The sequence below is a fragment of the Culex pipiens genome, chromosome 3, assembly GCF_016801865.2.
Source record: "Culex pipiens pallens isolate TS chromosome 3, TS_CPP_V2, whole genome shotgun sequence".
Lineage (NCBI taxonomy): Eukaryota > Metazoa > Arthropoda > Insecta > Diptera > Culicidae > Culex > Culex pipiens.
Genome location: NC_068939.1, coordinates 3,990 through 31,028, shown reverse-complemented (window position 1 = coordinate 31,028; position 27,039 = coordinate 3,990). Strand labels below are relative to the sequence as shown.

Below are 27,039 nucleotides of genomic sequence, written 5' to 3'. Positions count from 1 at the left end.
CTTACTAGTGGCACCGCCTAAATTTGAAAACAGAGCCACGTTGCAAAACCTCAATAAATTTTATTTAACATTCATAAATGTCGAACACAAATATAACAAAGTTAAGAAAAAATATGCCGCTGTGTGTAATAAAATGTATACCACTTTGTCTTTTTTCTCAGTGTATGTTTTGGACACTCACAATGTTTTCAAACCGAGCACTCATTGTTTGACAGATTCTCTTGTGGCACTCAGTTGGAGGGTTATAAAATGAGTTACTCAAGTGACAGCAGCTGTCCAGATTTTAGCTAAGCTTTGGACTGTTTGAAACGAAGTGAGTTGTTAAAATTACTAAAATTGTACATGAAAGACCTTAAATATCCTGTAAAAGTGTTCGTTAACCGATAAAATAAGCTCTATATTTGTTCGTCACGTTGAATGCTTGGTAAATGGAATGATACAAGCGGCAGGTAAGACAAAAGTTATTTTTTTCCAAGGGTGATGATGCCTTGCCTCGGCTGCTGGAAAATACCGTTCTGGCATCGAATGCCTGCATTTCAGCAATACTTTAGAAAGGTGATGGATTTTGTACATTTTCACTATATTAGTTCTGCGAATGTAGACTTTTGATACACTTTAAAAATATTTGTGGAAATTACGTAGGTTCAAAGTGAAATTGTGTTTAGAAAAGAAAAAACATATTGAAAAGCTGTCAGAGTTGGGTACATAACGGTATGCCATTCAAAATGGATGACAAGTTGGCACTGTTTTCATGGGATAAATAAATTCCAAAACCAGATTCTGCTTAATTTTGTGTAGTTGATAGTTCGCTGTGTGTTGAATTTCTTGTAAAACTTGTGGAGATAATAGCAGATTTTCCATTTCAGTTAATTATAATGTTCTACATTTCAATAAAACTTCAAGTGCGACTTTCGCTGCCATTAAGTCAATGAAACAAATGTGTTATATTTTCATTGATTTAAGACCTTCTTAAACTTTGACATCATCGTTTAAAGAAAATTACATTGACCAACTCAAAAAATTGCGATAAACCTTTATTAAAAGTTATTTACCTCTTCAAGTTTCCCATCCCGTTCTCCCAAAAATAGGTGTATATGTTGTGGGAGCTTCGACAGTACATACAGTAATTTCTCATGCAAATTAGCTGAATAAAAAAACATGCTCGCTGTACTTATATCGCAATGGTTACAATCTGTGTTTTTTTCAATTTGTTGTTCAGGCAAAAAAAAACTAAATTTAAGTGTAATTATTAATTAGCAATATGACTGGGCAAACCATGCAAAAATAATAATAGTCTGGAAACATAGGGTTTGAGTTGACTTAAACTTTTTCTATCAGTCTATCCAGTAGAATTTCACAGAGGTTTGTAAGGATACAAAGTGAGGTCAGAATTCCCTGCATAAATGATTTTTTAGCTTCAGATCTATTTTCTCTTCTATTTTATTTGTTTGTCAAATTAACTTATTTTGTCAACGTATTAATGCCCAGTTTCAATTATCTTTTTTCATTACAGTTATTTTCGTCGCACAGAATATTTAATGTGGCCTGATTAATGGTGTACGCTAAACAAATGTGAATAATGAACTACTGAAAGTGTTTGTTGTGATTAACTGGTAAATTCTATCGCCTACAAGTGTATTGAAGAGCATACGTCGTGAAGTAACAAAACTGCATTCCTTTAAAAATTGCACTCTGCCTGAAGATCTAACCGGACTGGAAGATGGCGTATCACAAGCCAACCGATATCGATGGATTCATCACCCAGATGGCCAAAGCAGACATGAGAATCAAAGCATTGCTGGCAGAGGATCTGGTGCTGTATCTCAATGACTCCGAGAACTCGATTGAATGTGTTGATCTTGGCTTGCTGGTGGATGGCTTGATTCCGTGGATGATTGGAAGTCATTTCAAGGTAAAGTACTCGAATTGCTATGCTTCATTGATGCCAAACCCTGTTGTAGCGGTTTCCGACTAAACAACGTTACTTAATCCACCCTAAGGTGGTTGGTGCCTTCCTCACATTTAAATGGCGCTATCCAAAGAGACACAAAAGGGCTGTGTGTTTTCAGTGTTTTATCAATTTGACTCATTATTCATACCACTAGATTGGGTAGTCAGATCTTCATATTGCAGGGCACTTATGTGCTTACAACTTATGATAGTGTAGTCAGATCTCCAATCCAATTCGTGCTTGTTGAAACGGTCTTTTAATTACCTACTCAACGATCGGTCGCATGAGAGTTCCGAACAACTTTTTCATCAAAATATCTGAGATTCGGCCTCCAAAAAGTGCATAAATAACACGTGCTTATAACTGTTGATAGGGTTGTCAGATCTTTATTGTTTTGGACGCGTTTTTTTTTCAAATACTTTTCTGAAAATGGATAACATGACGGGTTTTCTTACAAAAACAACCCTTTTTACAATCTTCCGAGCTTTAGTCAAAATCGTTTTTTAGCATATATTTTTAAGTACTTAACTAAACTGCATACATTTTAATAGTGACTTATGGGACCCCAAGACGGATCGAATGAGGCCAAAACGGACAAAATCGGTTTAGCCAAAATCACACAGCCATTCGCTTAGAATTTGATTCTGAGGGGATATGTATACATGAAGGTTAGTCTAGGAGGGTCTGAATGTACTTAACCTCAATCTTTTTCTCCACAGATTTTTGCCTTACTCACTGAGGAAAGGCTATAACCTCAAATGGTCGAGTCTGATCGACACGAAAAAGCCGTATAGAGCAGTGTTTCTCAACCTTTTTTGTTCCATTTCCCCCTTGACCAATTTTCATAAACTTCATTCCCCCCTTAAATTTTGAATAAATTTTAAACAAATTTCATAATTTACCATTTAATGGTTATCATAAGACTGAAGTTTCAATAAAAAAAATCATGCAAAAAATAAAAATATGTAGTTTGAGAAATATACTACCATTGGCAGTCCAAAATTGTTTGAACTTTCTTCCAGAGATATCAAATTTAGTTAAATTAATTTGGCTGTCAATAAAAAACGTTATAAAAGTTTTAAAAAATGATTTGACAAACTGGAATTAACTTATAAGCGATATTTTCAAAATTGTATTTTTTATAAACTTACTGTTCCTGATTGAATTAATGCAAATGTTTCCATGAAATAAAAAAATCTTATAATCTTTTCGTGTAAAATAAAATTGGCGATAATCAAAATACTTGAAAAGAGATGAGAAAATTCACAAAAAATCTAAAAACTGCTGCTCAAATTCAATGCAAAAAATTCCAGATTTTTTTAAGTTCAATTTAGTTTTTCATAGAACTCTTAAATTATAGGAGAGTTTATCAATCTCTGAAAAATAGAGCTAAAACTCATAAAAATGTGTGAAAAAAACATTCCTTTTTTAACGGACTTTTATTTTTATAGTAGAAATATTTCTTCCAATTCGATAGTTTCAAAGAAAGTTTCAGACATGGATTATTTTTACAAGCTTGTTTAAAGGCATTACTTTATCAATTCTCAGATGTAGGACCTTCATTAAATTTCGAACAACTTTTCCGAAGACACCATATTTTTATGTTTTTTTTTTTGCTGAAAAGTTATTAGCGAAAAGGTCCATTTTGCGCAGCCGACTCAAAGGGGCAACATAACAGGCAAGCAAGCACGTGCATTTTAAAATTATTGTTTAGCCCCTTAAAGCCGTCTGTGCAAAAATTGTCATTTTCAGAAGCTAATAACTTTTCAGCAAAAATTCCCAAAAATATGGTGTCTTTGGAAAAGTTGTTCTAAATTTAATGAAGGTACAGCCATCCCACATATTCGGAACACCCACAAATTCGGAACACTTTCATGATAATTTGTCAATAGCATGCCAAAAGTAGCTTTTCTGTCGACCTTACTATTTTTAGAACCTTCATTTGGACATTATCTTGCTATTTCACTAGTAAAAGTAGGACTTTTTGAACAAAAAACTTCATTGCAAGACTATTTTGCCCAGAGCAGCAAAACACTGCCTCCAAATGGCCTGTTTCATAATTGTGGGATGTTATTGTGCCTCCCACAATTGTGGAACACCTGAATTTAACTGATATTTTCACAAAAAAAGTTATCAAACCATGTATAAAACATCACTAAGCTTGAGTTTCTTTGATTTCAGTGTGTGAAGTCATTATTTTGTAAAAAATATGTGCTCATGGAGAGATCTAAAGTTTGTTTACATTCGTAAGAAAAAAGTGTTTCGAATTTGTGGATTTCAAGGGTCAAAGTAATTCTTCAAAACTTCATATAAAAGTTAAAATTTGCAGATGTTCTATACAGCATTCAAAAGATCGCAAGAAAAGCTTTCAAACGAAGGTAAAAGCGAATCATTATGTTCAATTATCGATTTGCTATGATTTTTTGAACATTGGCCGATCTGGAAACCGTTCCGAATATGTGGGATGACTGTACATCGTACATCTGGAAATTGATAAAGATTTGACGACTATTGCGCCCTCCACAGGGAACAAACTGAAACAGTTGCTTTTCTCCATACATTTTGACGATTTTCCCATACAAACTTCAAGCGATTAGAGGGTGGGGTTCCCGTGGTCAGAATGAGCTCAAATTTGGAATTTAGCCTAGTGATGGGTCAATCAGGGGGTAGCCCCGAAAAAGCCCGGATTAGGACAACCATACCCTGTATGCAGTTCTACGATTTCTTTTTCAAAAGAGCGTTATGTAACGAACAAACTGTTCATTCACCTCACTCTAGTGACTATTTACTGCTTGTTTAAATTTAATGTAACACATTATTAAAAAAAATGTTTTCAAAGTCTTGGTATATTTGGACACACACGTTAAATGTATTAAATGACATTTAAATTCTTTTTCAGATTGCACAACGCGCTTTGGAAGCCTTCACCGAACTAATAGTACGTCTTGGACAAGACTTCAACGCATACACGTCGACAATTCTACCCCACGTGCTGGATCGTCTCGGAGACAGTCGAGACACAGTTCGGGAAAAGGCACAACTGCTGCTGCACAAGCTGATGGAATGCCGCTGCGTGTCTCCACAATCGCTGTTGGACAAATTGACGGTTTGTTTCAAACACAAAAATGCTAAAGTACGAGAAGAATTCCTCCAAACGATTGTGAATGCACTAAACGAATATGGAACACAGTCGCTCTCGGTAAAGACGTACATACAGCCGATTGTGCTGCTGTTGGGAGACCCGACGCCGACGGTTCGAGATGCAGCGATACAAACGTTGGTGGAAATTTATAAACATGTTGGTGATAAACTAAGGACTGATCTGCGGAAAAAGGAAGTACCAGCAGCAAAGATGGCCATGTTGGAGCAAAAATTCGATGAAACACGAAGCGACGGCTTGTTATTGCCATCGGCACTGAATTCAGCAGTTTCTAATGATGACATCGATGCGGCCGTTGTATCAAGACCTACCCGGCTGGTTAAAAGGACACCATCAGCAACCCCCCGCAAACCACTGTTTGAAACACAGGGATCCGGAGATCTCCTAGCAGCTGGAGCCGTTTCCTGGGAAATTTTCGAAAGCTCCTTCGAGAACGTACCCCAACTGACTATATTTTCCCAGCGTGATATGGATGACCACATGAAGATTACTAATACTATCGTCGGAGATAAAAATATGGACTGGGAAAAACGAGTGGACGCGCTGAAGAAAATCCGCTCACTCTTGATGATAAATGCACAAAATTCGCCCACATTCACTCAGCAGCTAAAAGACTTGTCCATTGCATTCCTTGATATTTTAAAAGAGCTGAGATCCCAGGTTATTCGTGAAGCTTGCATAACTCTAGCCTACATGAGCAAGGTGTTGAAAACCCGAATGGATCAATTCATCATATACATTCTTCAAGAACTCATCAACCTGATTCAAAATTCAGCAAAAGTAATTTCATCGTCTGGAACGGTAGCGCTCAAATATGTTATCAAAAACACTCACGCGCCCAAAATTGTGCCAATAATCACCCAGAATCTCATGCAGTCCAAGTCCAAAGACATACGAAGCACTTTGAGTGAGGTCATGGTTCTGTTGTTCGAAGAGTGGCCAACAAAAGCATTGGAAAAGAACTGTATTCTTTTGAGAGATGCTCTTCGAAAAGGCATAGCAGATGCGGATAGTGACGCGAGAAAGCACAGCAGATGGTAAATTGATCAAGTGCTTTATTTATTTATTTTTTCTAATATTATTTTTATCTTTTAGTGCGTTTTGGAACTTCCGCAGACACTTCCCCGAAATCGCAGACAGCCTCTACGGATCTCTGGATCCAGCTACTCAACGTACCCTGGAGAAAGAACGCGATAGCATCGGAACTAATGGTACCAACTCAATGAGTGTCAGTCTGCGTGGAAGCAATACTAGCTTAAACTCTGTTCCAAGTGGGGTGATAAGTATGTGTGCTGTATATGTCTACCTGTATCGATTGAATGTTTATGTTGTTTACATGTTTGAATCAAATTCAACACATTTCCTTAATCTTGAATTTTGTTTGTCCAGCATTCACCCTAACCGTCCTGTCATACAACTAAAACTTTCAATGTTTTTCGTTTTTCTTTCTTTTCCATCTTAACCAATCTTTAACCAGAACGTAGGCAATCTTCAGGGCTAAGAAGTCCTGCATCGGCACAACCCCCAGGTAATATCTAACATAACAAACTAAGAGCTGTTGCTAGCTATAACTAAAAACTAGAACATTTTTAATGTCAGGTTGCAATGTAAACAAAAAAAAGCTGTCTTTTTAAACCAAACAAAATTGGTTCTTTGCTGCTGAATTCCCAAAACAGTTCCAGCTGTCAAAATGCTATTTGTTCCTTTCAAAAGTTACATCAGATATTTATAGTTTTTTTTATATATAATTAATAACAAGTAGAATAACAAACTAAACAAGGTTAAACTTTTTTTTTGCAATTCCATTGTGATTTCATTGCCAAAAACAAAGCTGAAAGCAGGGAATTGTTGGAAATGCTGTGTTCAACTCCTTGCAAAACAAGATTTTTTTTGTCAGCATTGTACCACTCATGCTGAAAAAACTTCTTTCTGTAACTTTTTGCATAAACTACGTTTGCAGTCTGCTCACGCTAAAAAAGTTAACACTGACAGCAAACGGGATAAACTGCAAAACCAAACATTACTACGGCATAGTTATTCTTTTTATCTCACGCGTATTTGAACGTTTTTCTCTTCCAATGCAAACTTGTTGGATCACCATCGTCGTATGTATGTTTTTTTTAAATACGTTATTTCGAAACACAGTCAACGCTACTAGCGCTAGCACAGAAAATTTATCTGCTGCTAATAAATTGCAACGGACACCATCATTGCCGCGCTCCTATTCTCGAAATCGTAGCGGAATTCCCGTAGCATATAGAGATCAACCACAATCTACTATAAGAGGTTGTTTTGCTAAGATGTTAAGTTTTCTTCTTTTTTATGTTTTATGTTTTATGAACAATAACGTGACGACAAAAGTATCATCCTCACATGCTTTTAATTCTTATTAATTTAGCTGGCTTGCGAAGTATTTCTGCGGTCGACACTGCTGCTGCGCAAAGAGCTAGGGCTAGAGCGCAATACTCCAGTATGGCACGAATGAAAATCTCTTCAGGATCCGCTTCTCTTCGTAAGTACTTGTGTGCAGCGTTGACTTATGATTAGTCAACAGATTTATTCTAATATGTTTTGTTTTTTTTTTCTTTTTCTAATTAACCATAAAACGATACTACAGAAGGACAGTACGCTCAGCAAGGTAATTATATAAACATGACAGAAATACCTATGTCTTTTAACAATCTATAGCTTATTATTTTTTTATTTTCCTTGTTCGGATGGTCATTTTGAGCAACTTTATTGCTCTACGGAGACTGGACTTTTCTTGTTCAGTCGTTTTTTTATTTACATTGATAATGTTTAGTTTTAGTTTTCTCTGATATTTGATATTTGGCGAAATTTGAATGAATTAAAGAGTATGAACATTACTAATGAAATATTTTGTTTCAGGGTAAGCTTACTGCTGATATAAAAACGAACGGGTAGCGTTTTTCGGTAGTCGTGTAATAGATATTTATATTTATTTTCATAAATAAATAAACAAATTTAGTCCGACAGTTTAGTCCGAGCAACGCGTCGGGTCAGTTTTGTTTTGCGCGTTCGTCGCCGTGTTTGATAAATTATATAGCTGTTTTTTCTTGTATTATTTCTATGATTTGAAAATATGTGTTTTGTAGGTGCGCTATACGCTTGCGAGGTATAAATTAAAAATTCGAAAAGACGTTTCCCGTAAAACGCGTGAAAAAACTCTCAGCATTATAGCCCGGAGAGCATGATAACGAGTATTTCTCCTACGCGATTGTAGCTTCGAAACTCATCAGTTATCGGTCGCTATTCTTATAACTATTCAAAACTTGAATCGTATATGATCCACTCGAGCTAAACACTTTACGAAGAGTTTAATATCTTACCTGTTAAATACATTTTTTGTGGTTTTATCTTTCCACAGCCGGCTGCCTAAGATAATCCATGTAATCGTTAATAATCACAAATAAACGGGAATAGTCTCAACAGCAGCATCCGGTTGCTTGCCTTGGGAATAATACATCACCCCATTAAACAAAACTCGAGATCTACAAACTGACATGGCGGGCGCCGTTGGTGGCCAATGACTGTTACCTATCTGCAGCAGTTCTAGTTTTGGTGATCTTCATGTTTTATCTTTTCAGCGCATTCATGCATGCTGTTGATAAGAGAAACATCACCAGATCGTTGAAACGTATGATCGGTTGTGCTGATAGGGTATTACGGTCCTGTTCAGCAACGGAGAAGGACTACCATGGGTGGTCTCTCAAGCTCATGCTCATGCTCATATTTGATATTTGGCGAAATTACTGCATTCGATACTGCATTTATTTTTGAAGCGAGGGCGGGTTTGAGTTAGAACTTTCGAACGTTTCAAGTCTAAATTTAAGTTGTTTTCAAAATTTCAGCTCGAGCAAAAAAAATCTCAGCGGTATCGGCCACCCCTCAGCAACCACCAACACCAGAAAGAAGAATCCGTTCAAGATCCGGAGTATCTCAGTCTCAGCGTATGTTTTCGATAGTCAACAGTTCTAAATTTTCTAATTAATCTAACTGATTCTCATCTTTTACAGCCACCTCTCGAAGCACGTCTCCTTCCAACAAACTGCGCGACAATTTTGGGATTCCTTCGATTTACAAACAGACTGGTACAATTCCCAAGAAAACATCAGGAATACCTCGCTCATTAGCAAACTCCCGAGAAACGAGTCCAACGAGGTAATAGAACAAGTCGTTTGAATTGTAAACACCGTGCTTAAAATTAAAAAATAACGTTTTCGGTATTTTCAGAGGAACGCAATTTGGATCACTCCGTCGAAATGTCTATGGCACTAACAGTCCCCGGAGATTAGATCGTCCGCCAGTGAATCCCGCAAGACCAGTGCTAGCACAAAAAATACTACAGCAAAGTCGAGAGGCTGAAAATGCTTTGGCAGATGCTCTGTCGCCTGAAGATCACGAAATGTCCGCTGAGTTCGGCCGCTTGGGAATACACAGGAAAGTTTCGCGCGATGAATCTGATGAGAGCGAAGCATCGTCGGTATGCTCTGAAAGGAGCTTTGATTCGTACAGAAGAGGAAACGATGTAAGTTTAAACACAGACAAACAAAGCCCTTTGGGGTCGTGCATAAACCACGCGGCCTCCTTGGGGGGGGGGGGGTTGAAAATCTGACCAGAAAAACCACGAAAAGCCATGGGAGGAGGGGGGGGATCGACGGCTGACCACGTGGCCTATCAAAAAAATATTTTCTATAAAAAAACATCAAAAACTGTGCTAATTAAATTTTATGACATGCATACACTACAATCTCAAGATACATTGTATTGTCTTGTGAATCGAAAATAAATCAATTTCAGGATTATCGCTCAACATTTCGGGTTCACTACTACTGAGCGAAAGCCATTTTCTTCTCCCCGAGAAAAGGATTAAAGTGAATATGAGCTTGGCATTTTTTTCTAAGAGATAGTCCATACTCATGAGTTACCCCGGGCAGACGGTAACAACAAAATCCATGCCATTTCAATGACAAATACTCTTAAATTAACAAAAAGTGTTATGGAATATTCTTGCAAAATCCATTTTTGCATAAGAGTTTAATAACAAAATTTGTTATTGGCCTGACATTGGTTGAAAGCCAAAACCACTTGGGAATAACATTTTTTGTTATGGAAAAATAATTCCAACTGTTATTGGGATGATTGGATTAGTTGTTAAAATAACAAAAAAAAACAAAGATTTGTTCGAAGAATAACTAAAAATGTTATTAGTCTGTTATTACAATAACAATCCAATAACAAAAAAATCATAACGGCGAATAACAAAACTTGTTATAAATAACATAAAATGTTATTGGCCTATTATTTTTAAATATCAAAAAATATTATTCCCAAGTTATTTCCGTCTGTTCGGGACATAATTTGGAGTGTTATAACAATTCATTCGAACGAATTTTAAAACAGCTTTTAAATTTAGAAAATTTATATATTTTCCTGAAACTGTATGTTTTTTTACAAGCAGTCAAGGCATTCATCGATCCTCACACATGTTTTAACCAATTAAGTTGCTATTCTGTACAATGTTGTTGCATAATATAAATCAGAACCAGGATCAGATAAATTTTTGATAAATTTCAAATTTCTTAAGAATTTCTGGGATTTCACGGGAAATCCGTTGCAAATTTCCCATTTCCCGGGCAATTTGAAACCCCGGGAAATTGAACGCTCTAAAAAGCCTACAACATCCAGTACTTTGTTTTAGAAATCAAGAGGAAATCCATTTCTTTTCGCGAAAATTTAACACCTAGCCTTATGTGTGGGACAAACTTCAAAAGCGTTTTTCTCAGCATGCTGTTTTTGCATATGGGACATTTTTGCGAACATGGGCAGTATTCGTGAATAAAATTTTAATGTAACGCCATTAATGATCAATATAAATAAAAAATATTTATTAATATTAAAAAAAAACTTATCTTTCATTTTTTTTCAACATAAATATCTCAGCAACCAAAAGTATGATCAAAATTGTAAAATTATAAAGAATTTTCTGATCTTTCAGCTAGTTATGTTTTCAATTTAAAAAAAGGATAAATCATTTGCCAAATTTAACCTTTTGAAAAATTTATATTTAATAATAAATTAATGCGATCGATTTTTTTTTATATCTGCAGGTATATTTTTGAAGTCAGATTTTTCTAAGGATCTTATGTGACCATGAAAGATAGATTGAAAAAGGATAAAAAACTTGCAACAATATTAAAGAAACAAAACTTCCTCATTTTTCTTAGCTGTTTATATTCGGAAGATTGGATTAGTCACTAAATTATTCCAACCATTTTTTTTATAAATAAATCAAAAACTTACAAAATATTTTAAACGAAGTATTTTGAAAAAGAACTGCTCATATTTGAAAGAATGGCAAAATTCACAAAAACATTACAGCAGTCAAGATAGGTTTTAAAAATAAAATAAAAAATATTTTAGAAGTCAAACTTTTTTCTGGAAGAACTGCTCATATTTGAAGGAATGGAAAAACTCACCAAAATATTACGACAATCAAGAATAGTTTTTTTAAAATAAAATAAAAACTAAATGATATTTTTAGAAGCCGAACTTTTTTTTAAAGAACCTTAAAGAATGGAAAAAACTACATAAACATTACAACAGTCAAGAATAAGCTGTTTAATAAAAATATAAAACTATTTTAGAAGTCAACTTTTTTTAAGAACTGCTCATGGAAAAACTCACAAAAATAACATGACAATCAAGAAAAGGTTGTTGCTAGAAATAAAAATAAATTTCTATCATATTTCAGAAGCGAACTTTTTTTTTAAAAGAACCGCTCTTGTTTGAAAGAATGGAAAAATTCACAAAAATAGTATGACAATCAAGAATAGGTTGTTTTTAAAATTAAATTAAAATGAGGAGTCGCCTTTATTTCAAAGAACTGCACATGTTTGAAAGAATTATCCCATTCTCAAACTCACAATATCTCACTCACAGAAAAAATCGGATTTGTTAGTTAGAAAATATGTTTTTCAAAAATATTTGATAAGTTTATAATTATCATTATTTGTTTCATTTTTTCACATTCGACCTTTTATCCTTACGCCGTTTTGTCCAGTCGACCTTTTGTCCATTTTCGACCTTTTGTCCATTCGACCTTATGTCTTTCGATTTTTGGTCCATTTGACCTTTTGTCGCACGTCCGAGAAATAATGGTACAAAATTTCTTTTTTGGACACATGGAATCAATGCTCACTTGTTTATGTAATATTTTTTTATCCGTTTAGGCTGGTACAAATATTTTTAAAAGTTTTTGTCGCCCCCCCCCCCCCCCCCTTCAAAATTGGCCCGAAAAATCAGGGGGCAAAAACAATATTTTTACAATAAACTTCAAAATTGCAATGAAAATTCAAGTGCAACCAGCTGAAATCAAATTAAAATACATTCTCCTGCGTTTAAAATCATTTTTAGCATGTTTGGGTTTATTTAAAAAATCTTAAGATTTTTTGAAAATTTTCGATGCAAAATCTTTTTTTTTCGATACAATTTTTGTTTTTGTCAGATCTTAGATTTTTTGAAAACTAATGATTGCAAAACAACTGAACTAGTGTCAAATGCATTTTAAAACCCTTTTTTTTTATTTAAATGTGAAGATTATGGCTTGTTATTTAAATTTTTATATTTTTTTGTCCCCCCCCCCCTTGACCTCGGCCAGGGCCGAGGGACAAAAACTTTTTTAAATATTTGCATCGGCCTTATTTTTTTGAACTTTTTTTTTCGAAATTAAATATGTCTTTATTGAACATTCTTATAATAATTACATCTCTTTTACATGATAAGTGGTATGGCCTAATGCTCTTAATCTTTGTTGTATTTTTCGTTTTATTATGAACTGATCACATTTATTTATTTGCTTCAAATTGTTTTACATTATTGCATTGAATTGAATACATTTGGGTAAAAAAGAAAAAAAATCACTTTAACAACTAATCCTAACCTAAAACTAAAAACAAAAATCCATTGAAATATTCAAAATCACTAGAACGAGTAAACTACGAACTGTATTTTAAGATGAATGCTCCAAGAGTTCTTACTTGTTCCTGGCGAGTTTTGCACCCACGCAGAGTTGTTGTCATCTCGATGAAAATGTTCAGAAGTTCTTGTGGTGAAAACAGGTCACTACTGCCTTCACCCGTTGATGTTGGTTGGTTTTCCCTCGGTTGCTGACTGAAGCCTGGAGGTGTTGTATGCTCTGCAACTCTTTGCCGCTGATTCAACGGCAATGGCTGCAGATTTGGAACCACTCGAGTAGATCCTGCTCCTGGTGACGCCAAAGCAGGAAAATCCACGTCCGTGTATGCTGGTGGTGTTTTGCGACGATTTGGTTGGTGCCTCGTCGTCGCTTGCTGCCGAATTTTTACAAACTCAGCACGTTTTGGGCAGCTTCGATTCTTGGTAGAATGGTCGCCGCCGCAATTGAAGCATTTCGCTTCGATGTTCTCGTTGATTGTTTCGCAAGCTTGAGTTTTGTGCTCACCTCCGCAGGTTGCACAACGACTCTTGATGAAACAGTTCCTTCCACCATGCCCAAACTGCAAACAGTTCGAACATTGTGTCACGTCACGATGCACTGGAAGCAAACGTTCCCAAGTCACGATGATATTGAAAATTGCCCGAACTGCTTTCAGCTCAGACGGCGTTGTCGATCCTTTCTCGAGATGAACCAGGTACAGTTGATCACGATACTTGATGTCCTTGTTGTGTCTCGTCATCTTGAAGACTTCGATCACGTTCAACTTAAGAGTTTTGATCTCTTCTTTCAGCACACTCACATCCATGTCGTACAGGCCTCGAAGGACCTGTTTCATGGGGCGTTTACCTGGATCGTCATGGCTGTAGTATTCAATCACAGACAAACAGACGTGACTCTCCATACAAATTATTTTTGAAATCCATCGTCCTTCATCAAACCACCAAATCACGGCGACGCCAACGCTGCCTGGTGAGCCTATGCCGAAGCGCAGCCCAAACACACCAATACAAACCCATTACTGTCATGTGTCATGTCAGTGTATGCGTGAGACAATCAAGCCTTAACGATTGTAAACATTAACAGCTGTTTCGAAATAATTTTGTTGTTGCTGATCATCAGTAACAAAATCAAAATAAATAAATCAAGACCGACGGCCGAAAATGACGGTGGGTCGGTTCCACGGTCGGTTCCGTTTCCAATGGCTGAACCTCATGAGGCAAATCATGCGGCAGCACCTGCAGCGATGCAAGACAAACACAATGACAGAGACCACACCACTGTTCCTTCCCGTTGCTTGCATGTTCCGTCTAAGACAAGGTCTAAGATTCCTCCTCCACCGAAAACATGAACCATTACACCTGACACCAGATATCCCGGTCACGAAAACACCAGTAGTGGCCGCCGGAATAGGAAAATCCATTTCAAAACTAACGGAATTGATCCCCACGATGGGCGTTTGGAATCATCTGCGGGGAACGTGTCCACGGCGCAATTAAGTTGCCAGCGAACAAAACCAAAAGGGCCGAATGACGAAAAAAAAGTCGCGAAGAGTGGCGCTCACGATCGACGCAACATCGTCAAAATGCCAAAAGGACGACAGCAGCAGCAATCTGAGCAGTCCACGAAGTATAAGCAGGTTGCTCCAAAGGAGATGACTCCACCACAGGATCCGGCTTTCTCCGCAGTAGCGGGCGCCTCAGCAGCAGTCTCGACTTCGGCAGGCAGTGGAGCAGGCCTATCTGGTTAATAGTGGGGTAAAAGCAACCCAAGCAGCATCGCGCAACATGCTAAAAACGTCTAAGTCCAATTAAGTTACAACAAGGGAGCAACAATGTTGCAATTCGCGAAAATGTAACATCGAAACAAAGCTCTTCATAAAATAGTTACCATTATTTGCTGGGGCAACAATTTGATTTTGTTTGTTAATGCAACGTTTCGGTGACATTATTGTACCAATGTTGAAACAAAAATAAACTTTCTTCATGTTGAGCGACGAATGTTGCGAATTAGTTGCTGCAATGTTTTCTTGATAAAGCTTACTGTCAATATCGTTTGCCGTGGCATGAACACAACTTTGACTATCGACAGGCAAATAAAATAATAAATAACATTTCAACTATTCATAAAATGTTTCGGCTTATTATGCTGAGGAGAATTTTCCGGATCAATCATAAACTAATTCGTGTGATTTTCCGGGTGACCTTCAAAACTCGGCAGTTGGATACAAAGTCGGCTCTCTGCACACACACGGAAAGCGGGAACTTGGGCTTCTCAAAAAGCTCACCGGTAGCCACTGAGCTTCCCGCCGGTGGGCAGCCCTGTCAATCAGTTTTCCTGGCAAGACTTTTTCCCGGTTCCGATACGGACCCCAGTACGTAATCCACCACCCAACGCAACATCCTCCGTGGGGTGCAGGAGAGCCGAAATCAGCCTAAAGCTGATAGTACCCGCGCCCCGGTTCCTCGTCTCACTTGCCTTTTACAATGGGGAGGGGAACCACCCACCAAGAACCATCCAACATCCAGAAATTTTATTCGACACCTACCATACACAATTCTTTTCAAGTTCTTGTTAAATATTGTTGACTCTCGCCAAAATTATGATTGATTACGAGAACATTTTTTCGTTTGACAGTTCTCTAGACAAATGAAATGTTTGCAAATTTTATGTTTCCACTATGTTACCACAACGTTACACAATTTGGGGTGTTCGATTTGTATGTTCAACTAAGTTGCTACATATCTGAAACGTTGCTGCAACAGGAGTGAAGTTTGACATTTTGCACAAAGAGACATAAGCAGGGACGTACTGAGGGTAAATGATTCAGAAATCTTAGGGACCATCCATAAACCACGTGGACACTTTTTTGGGAATCTCAACCCCCCCCCCCCTTCGTGGACAATTGTCCATACAAAAAAAATCTATTTTGTATGGAGCGTGGACAATCGCTTACCCCCCCCCCCCCCCTAAAGTGTCCACGTGGTTTATGGATGGTCCCTTATCACATTTAATCAATTTTTTTTTAATAGGTTTTATGCTTCATTCATAATAACGATCTGTCAGACCAAGACTGCCAGACCAAAGAGTAAAAAGTAAACAATATTGGTCTTTGATGTAGATGCACAAAAATCAAGAAAATAAAATTTGAAAGAGATTTGTTTTTCAATTCAATAAGGCAGTGCAAATATTTTCCAATGTTTCTGAAATTCCAATGTACAGCACCGCAAAAATTTTATTTTTCGCAAAAAAAAATTTTCGTCAATACTTTGATATTTTGAAAAAAATGAGCAACTGGACAGGTGTAATAATGCATTTTAAAACACTTTTTTCATTTGAATGATGAAACCATGGCTCTTTATTTCATTGTTTATACTTTTTAATTTTTTTACCCCTCCCTCGACTTTGGTCACGGTCGAGAGACATAAACTTCAAAAAATATTTGCAACGGCCTAACTGGTTTTGGGCTTCAAAACTAAATGTACGCCAGAAAATGACTAAACTGTACGGCGTCCTGTACACCGACAAATAAATATGCAGTTAAGAGCCTTATTCGTCCACTTAAATTTTTGATCGCGTTTTCGGTTTACACCTGAACAGTCTTGAAATTATTTATGCGGATTTGTGATTCCTCTCGTTTCCTTGATATCCAGTAGCTGGTATCTGCCTAACATATCGCGCTAGCTCTAGGTACAATGAATTCTCGCTTACTTTTTCAAAATGTCCTATGTACATAGGAAACCCATGGCGCATTGGTTGTGTGAAAAGTATTCTCCAAACCATTCCTCTAATGGCCTATCTACAATCACTTAGCTTAGAATAGTTAAGTAAAGTAAAAAAGATATGTTACTTAGAAAAGCACGTAACTTACGACCGTCATCTACAATCAACTTAGAAAACTTGCGGTCAACTTACCGTAGATTTAGATTTTTTTCAATCCGTACGTCAAGTTTCAATTATCTAAGAAAAGTGATTGTAAATAGGCCATTAGGCTTGACCATACCAGAAGTTGCCGTTTGATTTTCTCAGACCTGTAGGAGCGTTTACACAAAAAGACGAAATTTCCCATAGTAAATCCCTTGTAAACTTTAACCCTGATGCGCGCAGCCAGTTTACCTGCAAATGCGCTGATATTTGGCAGGAGAGCCCCTTGAACTTTTCAAAATGCGCACCCACCCTTTTGCATGAGCTTTTGTATGAAATTTTACAATAGAATTTTTTGTTTGTATTTAGTTTTGAATTGATACAAACAAATCAAAGGAAATATATAATTTTTTGTTCTTAAATATGGAATTAATATATTTTCCAAAGTAAATTAATTGGTCTTAAACTGGTTGGAATTGTGCAAAATTTATTTTATATTATCGTATATAAATTCATGACAACTATTACAAAAAAATGGTTTTTGTGTTACCTCGTTTTATGTCAAGAAGATTTAATCAATAATCACTGTAGATTTATCAATTAAACTTGTCTTAACTCTCGTTCACAACAATCTATTGTAAATATTTCTATTTGCGTGAGTACAGATGTGAAAATGTATGGTAGACTTGAAATATCTCTCATTCCCAATGAAAACTTCTTCAAGTAAAAAAGTTTAATATAGCCATTGCCGAAGTATAAACAAACAGTCTATCCTGCTCGTTCCTAATGTAAACATCAACTGACGTAAGCATGACAGATTCTTTGTTTAAACTTTGACATCCATATACAACAATGTTTATACCCCCAATTTTAATCAAGATTCCTGAATACACCCCTGTGCATACAAAGCGCCATGATGGTTGATTGGAAAAACATATTTTAACAATCAATTTTCAGCTATTTTAACTCATTTTGTATAACTTTTTGCTACAGAATTGTCATTTTGCCTAGCTAGGATTGAAGCCCAAATAATTTCAGATATTTTAGCCAACTTTTTTTAATTTTGATACTAAAATGGCTCCAGAAAAAACAGCAAATTTTAAAAAGATTAAGAGCGCATGAAAAAATCCTGAGCAGAATGCAATTCTACTCGGTAAACTTGGAATTGCCATGGAAATAACCTTCTATACATTTAAGAAAAACAATTGTTTTTTCTGTCGACAAAAAATGCGACAGGTTTATTTTTCGAGACTTATCCATTTTTGTTTTGCAGCGAAACCAAAGCGGAAACATATTAACTCAGAAATTAATTATATTTTTGTTGCGCTTGAAATCATTTCGGCTGCACGTTTGATGTCAAGCAACCGAAAATTTCACCACCATGGTGACATATTTGCAACATATTTGTTACATTGTTGCAACACCATCGATTTCTCCTACAAAACTTAGCATCGCATAGGAAACGTTGCTGCAACACGTTCACAACTATCTGGCTATTGTTGCCAATCGCGTTGTTGTCGTGCGCTTTTTTTGTCACCAGGAGTGTTGCGTACATGTTGCTTGAGCAATATTGGATTGTTTTGAATTAGTTGCAAATAAGGCTTGGCGACAATAAATGCTGCTTGGGAAGAGTGTGCCACTTCAGGTTTTCAGTCCGCTTCCGGTCCGTCACGCTGTCCGAGTCGCCCTCGTGAGGTAGATTCGCCACCGATTGATACACCCAAAGTCGTGCGTGTCGAAGAAGTGCCCGTAAATTTCGGTTTGCTCGTGTTTCCGCCGGAACACTACGTCCAAGACCGCTGGCTCTCGTCGTTCAGGTGCATTCGGCCGGATTCGAACTCTCCACAGATGAAGCGACCTTCCGGCGGGTGCACTCGAGGTGGAAGGCTATTTTTTTTTTATTTTCATTTTCTGCCTCACACGTGCTCACGCTCAACTTAGAAACAAATAAACATGCATCACACACACTGAGAAAAGACGGGCGAGCTGTCACGACAGCAGCGCCATCAGCGCCGGGTGAATGGATGCCGAAACAAAATTCAATTTGAAATAACCGTTTTTGGAGGACGATGGTTCGGCACTCGAGTGTCCCGTCTGTTTGTCTGTGATTCAATCTTTGTGTTGTTCAGGAAATCCCGAACGTAGTTTTAATCCTTTCTGGTAGGTAGCAGAATTTTGAGTCCATCAGCACACAAGCGAATGGAAGCTCGTAAAGCACCAGATTTGATAAACCCGGTCAGCCACTTTCGCACCGAATCCGATGACGATGTTTTCACAAAAATGGGTGGCAACTTTTCCCGTCGTTCAAATTCTTCCTTCTCGCTCAGGTCCACAGGGAGGGTAGCGAACTGATTTCCAGACAATTTTTGAGCGTCCTTGCTCAAACTGCCTGGCTTTGCAGGTAGCGCTTCGGCATTCTTTAGCTTCTTCAAATCTGCCGATCCTGCTGGTGAGGACCGCCTCTTTTTCTTGCCCTGAGGCATTTTTGCACTTTTGAAGCACTTTTCAGGAGCTAAAATCCAGGAGTACCTCACTGAATGATGGTCCACAAAGGAAAACATCGGCCTTATTTGGTTTGATTTTCTGAGCACAATTCATAGTCTTAAAGCATTTATATTTTAGATGCATTCTATTGCTTGCAACTAAATAATTTTGGTTTTCAGTTTGTAATCGAAGCAGTGGTAGGAGACAAACTTTTTCTCAAATTTCTTGTTTGATAGGGTTAACAGAAAAAAACTGAGTCTGAGGTGGTTAGATTGATACAGACAAATGCATTGTAAGTTTAATTTTTGAATTCAAAAAGTTTTTTCTTATGATTTTTCAGAGAAATAAGCCACGTGGCCATAAGGGGGGGGGGGGGAGGGTTGGCGAGAAACCACGAAAAACCATGGGGGGTAGGGGGGGTCAAAAATTCCCAAAAAAAGGCCACGTGGTTTATGCACGACCCCTTTTTGCATCTGTATCCGATCTACTTACGATAAACCAAATTCAAAAATGCTTGAGATTGTTCATCTACCCGTCCTTCAAGTGCCCTAAACTAAAAACAAATTAAATGTTGTTCCAATTTGAAGAAAAACGAAAATTAGTGTCACCAGTAGACAGTTTCCTCCTGAAGAATATTGCCAACAAAACCGTCTATTTGTGGACCAATACCTCTTGCCTATTCAGGCATGCAATCCGTCCACCGGTGGACGGAATCTTTTAAACAAACCCGTCCACCAAAACGTGCTTCGTGTCGTAATACAGTGTAACGCAGGATCAGGAAGGATATGAGAATATTTTTCCTCTAAAAATAAAAAATTCCATAATGCAAAAAATCCAAAATACAAAAATGCGTTAAAATAGCTTAATTTTTTTTTCAATTTTTTTAAATTTGTTTTTTATTTTTTTTATTTTTTAATTTTTTTTAATATTTTTAAAAAAATTTAAAGCTTTTTAATCTATTTTATTTTTTTTTAATTTATTTATTTTTTTTCTGCAATTCCGTCGTGAAACTACGTACTTTTCCTGTCATTCTTGAACGACGAAATAGCCTACTTTTCTGTACCAAATCGACAGAATCGAATAGCAACACTTTTCAAAACAAATGCTGAAAAGTTCTACTTTTCAGCACTGAAATGGGTGCTGAAAAGATGAACTTTTCAGCACTTGTTTCGAAAAGTAACGCTTTTCAACATTTTTTTTATTTAAACGATTTATTGACAAAATACATGAAAATTTGACATAAAATTTCACTCAATGGGTGTTTTTCGGAATTGCAAAAAATGTTGTATGGAACTCGTTGCAAAACTTGATTTTTTCAGCACTCTTCGTATTTATCCAACTCGGTGAACCTCGTTGGATAAATGGAGCCTAACATTTCATTAGGGCACAAAACTTTTGTAAACAATAGTGTATCCCTTTCACTCAAATGACAGTTTGCATAAGGTGTGAGAGGGATACACTCTTGTTTACAAAAGTTTTGTGCCCTAATGAAATGGTAAGCACGAAATGTACGACTCGTGCTGAAAAAATCCTCTTTTTGCAACTTGTTGCATAAACTACTATTATAATTCTCTTTTAATTTTTATTTTTTTATTTAATTTTTTTTTGATTTTTGTAAATTTTTTAAAATATTTTTATTTATTTTTTCACGGTTTTCTCCCGGTAATCGGATGATGCTTCAGATTTTCTATGGTTTTTGGACATTGGACGATCTCTAATCTGTTCCGCACCAGTGGACGATTGTATTTGAATTTTTTAACACCAATCACATCTGCTCAGACAAATGCACAATAGCTCCGTGCCAAGCCCCAATATTTTAAATGAACTTTACTATTAATTTGCTAAAAAAAAGGAACGCAACTTTTTCATGAGCCGCTCAATTTTACAAGCGAACGAAAATGAGCGGCTCACACAAATGAGCGGTTTTGCCCACCTCTAGAATCTGCAGAAATATATAATTAAATAATTTATTGAAAAATATTGTGACATTGAAATATAAGTGATTATTCTATACTTTCAAACTAGGGGAAATAAACCCATTTTAAGCCTAATAAGCGGTCTTGTTTGAATGATGCTGGATAATCTGGAGTGTTCCTTGAAATTCAGTAAAACCAAGTACACCAACGAGTAGAGCGACTTATTGTGAACATTTCTGTTTATTTTTACTTTTATTAAAAGTTATGCTATTCTTTTTACAAGCATTTTAAAAAAATAATTCAAAAACGCATTCTGATCATTCGTGTGCATTGGGCTACGCCCATTTTTCTATTTTCAGCTTAGTTCTTTTTTCTTCCAACGCTCGTTTGGGTCTGCTTCGTGCTGCCAACATTTATGAAATTTTGAGCGAACACTCACGAGAGTAGCATTTATAGAGAAAGTTTCCTGGCAACACCACAAGCGCTGCTGGTGGTGTTGGTGGCCACCCTTTGTTCTTTATTTGCTTTCGCTTCTTGCTCGGTTTTCTTCAACCTTCGATTAGAATGGATGGTCAAAATTGAAACGTCAAAAGACTTAGCGCGTTTGTTTTTTTGATAGCGCTTGCTAATTATTTACATGTTTCGGGATTATTTTTCATGTGAGTGACTAAGTAACGTTCAAAAGAACATGTTGCCGGTAGTTGGAAGCAATTTTATATCTTAAGCGCTTTGAAATCGTTAGGGCAAGTGAAAAGATATTGATGGCGACTTTCGTTAAGCAGTTAACCTCAGATCTTGCGTGTGGATGTGTGTGCCACCAAAATGATGAGAAATGGTCTCGCAAAATAGAAATTATGATCAAAAGTGCATTAAATTTGACCTTTTTGGCCAGTAAGTGGCATACATTTGCGTGCTTAATCGAGGCGCTGCTGTTGCTGGTAAGTTTGGAGTTTGGAGTATTTTTGGAGCTTTAATCGAGCATCAAACTCTCCATATGACGAAGATAGGTGTTTGATTAGAAAGGGTATATTTCTCCTATAACATGAAATATATGCATAAAAGCAAACTTAATGAGCATTTTGTTGTTTTTTTTATAGAATTTTTTTTTTAGAAAGGCCACGTGGTCAGCAGTCAGCCTAAGTGAGATCCAGTTCAATTCATTTTAATTTGATCAACAAGAAAATAGGGGAAATTCTCGTATGTTTAGCAGGTTAAGCACTCGCTCATAAATACATCAAATGGGCTGGTTTTTACTATTTAAGCAACTTATTTTGTAAATCTGTTGATATAAACTTGATTCTCGCTTCCTATTGAGCTATTTATAACTTGATTTCAGTTGGAAACGCTTTACATGAGCTGTGTTCAACTGGGGAACACGATTTCGATGACATTTGGTACGCTTTCCGGCCATTTATCTAACATCCGAATCCATGCAAAACGCATTTTTAAACATATTTGTTGTGGTTTGACAATTCGCGCAGATTTGAAAACAATACAATTTTTGTGTAGTAAAATTCTGTAAATTTTAATTTCTAAATTTTATAGCGATCACAAAAATATCAACATGTTTTAATACTTATATAACAATTAAAAAATATTCCAGTCATATTCCTGGAACGGATCCAGAACCAGGTTGGACAGCTCTCGCCCAATGATCGAAGACATTGACACAATCATTCAGTTTTGCGCTTCAACACACTGGTCAGAAAGAAAGGACGGCCTGATTAACCTTACGCAATACTTGAGCGATGGAAAAATGTTGACTTCTCAGCAGCTGCAGGTAATTTTCTAAATAGAAAATAATATAGTTTTAGACCATAATATTCTTTTTTTTATTTTCAGTGTGTTCTGGATCTTTTTCGGAAAATGTTTATGGATCCGCACATCAAAGTGTACGCGCTATTCCTCGATACTGTCAATGAATTGATCCTTTCACATGCGAATGATTTGCATGACTGGCTGTTCATATTATTGACAAGGTTGTTTCAAAAGTTGGGAGGAGATTTGCTTGGTTCCATGCACGGTAAAATATGGAAGACTCTTCAATTAATCTACGAGTACTTTCCGGCTGATCTGCAAATGCAGTGCGTTTTTAGGTAATTTCTTTTAGGTTTTAATTCATGTTTTCACACGATTTATAATGTCTATTAATTCTAGAATCCTGATAGACGCCGCGCAAACCCCCAACACCAAGACACGACAAGCGACGTTAAAGTTTTTGACAACCCTGGCTACGACTTATTGTACGGCTGCGCAGTTTGTTATACATAGTCAAACACAACAACTGGTTGACAGGGCTATACTCAAGATCATCCAAACTGCACTAGATCAAAAAAGTGCTGATTTGAAATCACAAGCTCGTTTCTGCATAGCGGCGCTGTATAATTGCAATCCATCACAGGTGAGCATTGCGATGAATCTAAATAGCAATAGCATCAATTTTTTTTTCCTTTTAGATGACGATGACGCTGGCTAATCTTCCAAAACAATACCAAGACACTGCAAAAGCAATCATTCAACAGAACATTAGACGAAGTACCTCAGGTATGTTAAACACACACTTCAGAAAAATAACTCGAATCATGTCCACTCTGTATACGTCACGTCTTGACAGTGGCAGAAAAAAGTTCGATTATTTTTTGCATTTGCTATAATAATTTTCTAAAAAGTTGGTAAAAGTTTAAGTAGTTTTTAGGTTAGACTTCTTTTTCTCTCCTTTAGAAAATAGGAATCCTTCTTTGAAGATTGTTTCAAATAATAGCTATTCTTAAATACATTTTGATTCACCCATAGGAACAGATAGTCCATCATCGCCATTATCGTCTTCAAGTCCGAAACCATTGCTAAGTCCTCAGCAGGGACCTTATAGTATACAGAACGCTTCTAGTAAGTAGTTGAAACTTTGCTTGTTGTTTTTTTAAACAGTTTATTCTGTTGACTTTGACTGTTAACATTCTTATCATTAGTTCACAGATCCCGACAAACCTCGCTCGACGTAACCGACTCCATGAACACGGAAGAAATCTATAAGAATCTTAGAAAAACGACGGCCGAGATACAAAACTACAGCTTTGAAGCAAAGTTAGATCGTGATGCCAACAGTAAGGATTCTGGAATAAGTCAGATGGGAGAGATGCAAATGCAAAATCCAGATGCATACCAGTTTTCTTCTAATGGCTTTAACGGACACTTGGGGTTGGTCTTGCTTTTTTGTTGTCGTTTTTATTGCTTCATTTGTACTGTATTCTATTATCACACATTTATTGCAGATTAGAAAAAGATGATTCGTGCAACGGTTCAAAAACTCAGTCCGCGACAACAACTGAATCCAATACACCCGAGAACACGGTCAGATTGGATGGTATCGATATGATTCACAAAAACTCAGCCCAGCAACAGCGCCACCACAGCTATACTATTTCGGAAACTGGTGAACTTATTGTCGAAAGTAATTACTTCGATAAGATTGTTTATGTTTAGATGTTTACAATTGGCTTTTTTACTTGTTTTAGATGAAGTGAAAGAGAATGACATTGTGAAAGCAGCAATAATACTATCACACGACACTAGCACTGAGGTGATTGTGCAAGTTTTGGAAAATCTGCAAACGTGCATAAAGTATGGTAATTGTGAAGTACCTATCAAAAACTTCAAGTATGTTTTGTATTACTTGTGCTTGTTGCAAAATTCATAACTTACTTTTTTCATCTTATACAGAGCTATAATGAAGATGCTCTTGAACCTAATGGAATCACAAAACAATACAGTATTAGTAGCAGCTTTGCATACGCTGGGCCGGATTGTACGCAGCACAGAAATGAAATCATGCTGGAGTAATTTTTTGGAACTGATATTGCTGAAAATTATTGACTGCTACAAAATCAGCAAAGAGGTATGTTTGAAATAAAATCTTATCCAGAAATTTATATTATCTAACCATATTATTGTTTGTAGGTTTCACGCGAGATTGACATCATCGTGGTGAAAATAGCAAGCGTTTTGCCACTCGATATATCTGTAAACATCCTGAACCCAGTCATTGCAACAGGTGACTTTCCAGCGAACCTTTGTGCTCTCAAGATACTGACAGAATTGGCCCACAAGCAAGGAAAAGATTTGACAGATAATCATTTAGATAACATCATGCCAAACATAGCTAGGGTAATATTCAACATTCATTTTTTTTTTTAAATTAATAGTTGTAATTTCCTGATTTACAGTTAGCAGACGATAGTCAATCGATGGTTAGAAAAGCAGCTGTTTTTTGTATGGTTAAGCTGTATATTGTTATGGGCGAAGACAAAGTAAAACCAAAATTTGCACTGCTTAACGCCAGCAAAATAAGGTAACAATACAAACTGCCCAGATTTACGGATTTTTTTTTAAACATTAACTTTTTTTACAGATTGCTGAATGTCTACATCGCAAAAGCCCTTGGAAGCACCAGTAAGGGTTCAAGTTCATGATCTAAACATGCCATGTGATTGTTATTCAAAGGACGCAAGATCGCCAAGCTGCTTTGTAAATTTGGTAGAAACATTTCAGTTATTTATGAGTAATATTTATTTCCAACAAGTGCTTATCTCCATTAACTATACTTTTGACTTAAATTAATCGCTTCTGAAGCCTGATATTGTTTCTAGTAGCATACAAACAATGTTCTTTTTTAACAAAGCATAAAACAATGTGACTAGAAAAAACCTACTAATTTTAGTTATCCTTTTTGCAAGTCTCAGTTGTTACGAATAAGAATCGAAAAGCGTAATACACATTTGGATGTTATTTGTTCATGAAAAGCTTTTCACTAAATAAATGTAAAAATATGGTAATACAACTTACAGCTTATTACTTTAAAAATGAAGTTATTTAATGCTAAACAGGAATATGGTTTAAAAAGAAGGCAAACGAAACCTTTTAAATTGTTTTAATCATTATTGTACGCTTAAAAGAAAAAAAAACACTATCCAAACACAATGTTTGCCAGGTTACAGAACCTTCCCATTTGCGTTGTATTGCTGCCGGAAGCAATAACTCAGTTTTTTATACAAGGTTATAAAAAAAAGTTTCTACAATAAGAAATCTGCATAACCAATATTAATTTAGTAATAACGTACAGGCGCTTCTATATTCTGATCAATTTGTATACAACTTTCCGGAATTTCTAGTCGCCATTAATAATGGCATAATTATGAAAACTAATAAAAAAATACTAAAAATATATGTCGTAATGTGTATTACTTTAACTATAATCGAACAATTCATGCAGGCCAAGGATTGATACCTAAGAGCATGCAATGGCATTGACCTTGTTGCGTGCTCTTCGGTTGACGTCCACGTAAGGAACATCCTGGAAGGAGCGTAACTAACTACATCCGTAGTTCTGTTAGATCATCCGAATTATCTTGATCAGAACAGTATAGCTCTGGTTCCTTGCGAGTGTCCTATTTTCTTACCTCCACGTTGGCTTGGTTTTCATGATGACCTAGCTGGTGGCCTGTGGAAACGGATCGTAAACCTTTGACCACCGCGGGTCAGAGTCGAGACGGCTAAAAGAAAGGGGCGCAACAATGTAGGAAAGGGAAGTAATTTGTGATTGTAGACGGTATTGTTTTGATGCGCAGTATGTTGAGTCAACTGCTGTGGATGTACCTGAAACATCGCACAACGG

General features: G+C 36.5%; 1 protein-coding gene across 7 annotated transcripts; it reads left to right on the top strand.

Annotated features, from left to right (window-relative positions):
* Positions 1-261: 261 nt before the first annotated feature.
* Positions 262-26,591, top strand: LOC120428066 (CLIP-associating protein). Of its 7 annotated transcripts, XM_039593025.2 has the most exons (24): positions 262-449; positions 1,514-1,613; positions 1,703-1,912; positions 4,851-6,148; positions 6,207-6,394; positions 6,589-6,639; positions 7,257-7,397; positions 7,510-7,623; positions 7,729-7,749; positions 8,984-9,082; positions 9,149-9,293; positions 9,366-9,660; positions 22,975-23,151; positions 23,214-23,467; positions 23,529-23,772; positions 23,828-23,915; positions 24,165-24,257; positions 24,338-24,566; positions 24,641-24,819; positions 24,884-25,025; positions 25,089-25,263; positions 25,326-25,532; positions 25,592-25,716; positions 25,777-26,591. In XM_039593025.2, exons 3-24 carry the CDS (start codon positions 1,721-1,723, stop codon positions 25,835-25,837), a joined length of 4,518 nt encoding a protein of 1,505 aa, XP_039448959.1. In that variant the 5' UTR covers positions 262-449; positions 1,514-1,613; positions 1,703-1,720; the 3' UTR covers positions 25,838-26,591. The 7 variants fall into 7 exon arrangements, with proteins under 7 accessions (XP_039448959.1, XP_039448960.1, XP_039448964.1 ...); XM_039593026.2 differs by having other exon boundaries at positions 1,514-1,912; positions 6,207-6,322; XM_039593030.2 differs by lacking the exon at positions 7,257-7,397 and having other exon boundaries at positions 263-449; positions 1,514-1,912; positions 6,207-6,322.
* The last annotated feature ends 448 nt before the right edge of the window (positions 26,592-27,039 follow it).

What these genes read in the sequence shown, in the direction of transcription:
- LOC120428066 (XM_039593025.2), top strand. Translation starts at nt 1,721, where the DNA reads ATGGCGTATCACAAGCCAACCGATATCGATGGATTCATCACCCAGATG. An exon ending in TTCAGGATCCGCTTCTCTTC is followed by an intron (nt 7,624 to 7,728) that starts GTAAGTACTTGT and finishes ACGATACTACAG; the next exon opens with AAGGACAGTACGCTCAGCAA. An exon ending in CGGAGTATCTCAGTCTCAGC is followed by an intron (nt 9,083 to 9,148) that starts GTATGTTTTCGA and finishes CATCTTTTACAG; the next exon opens with CCACCTCTCGAAGCACGTCT.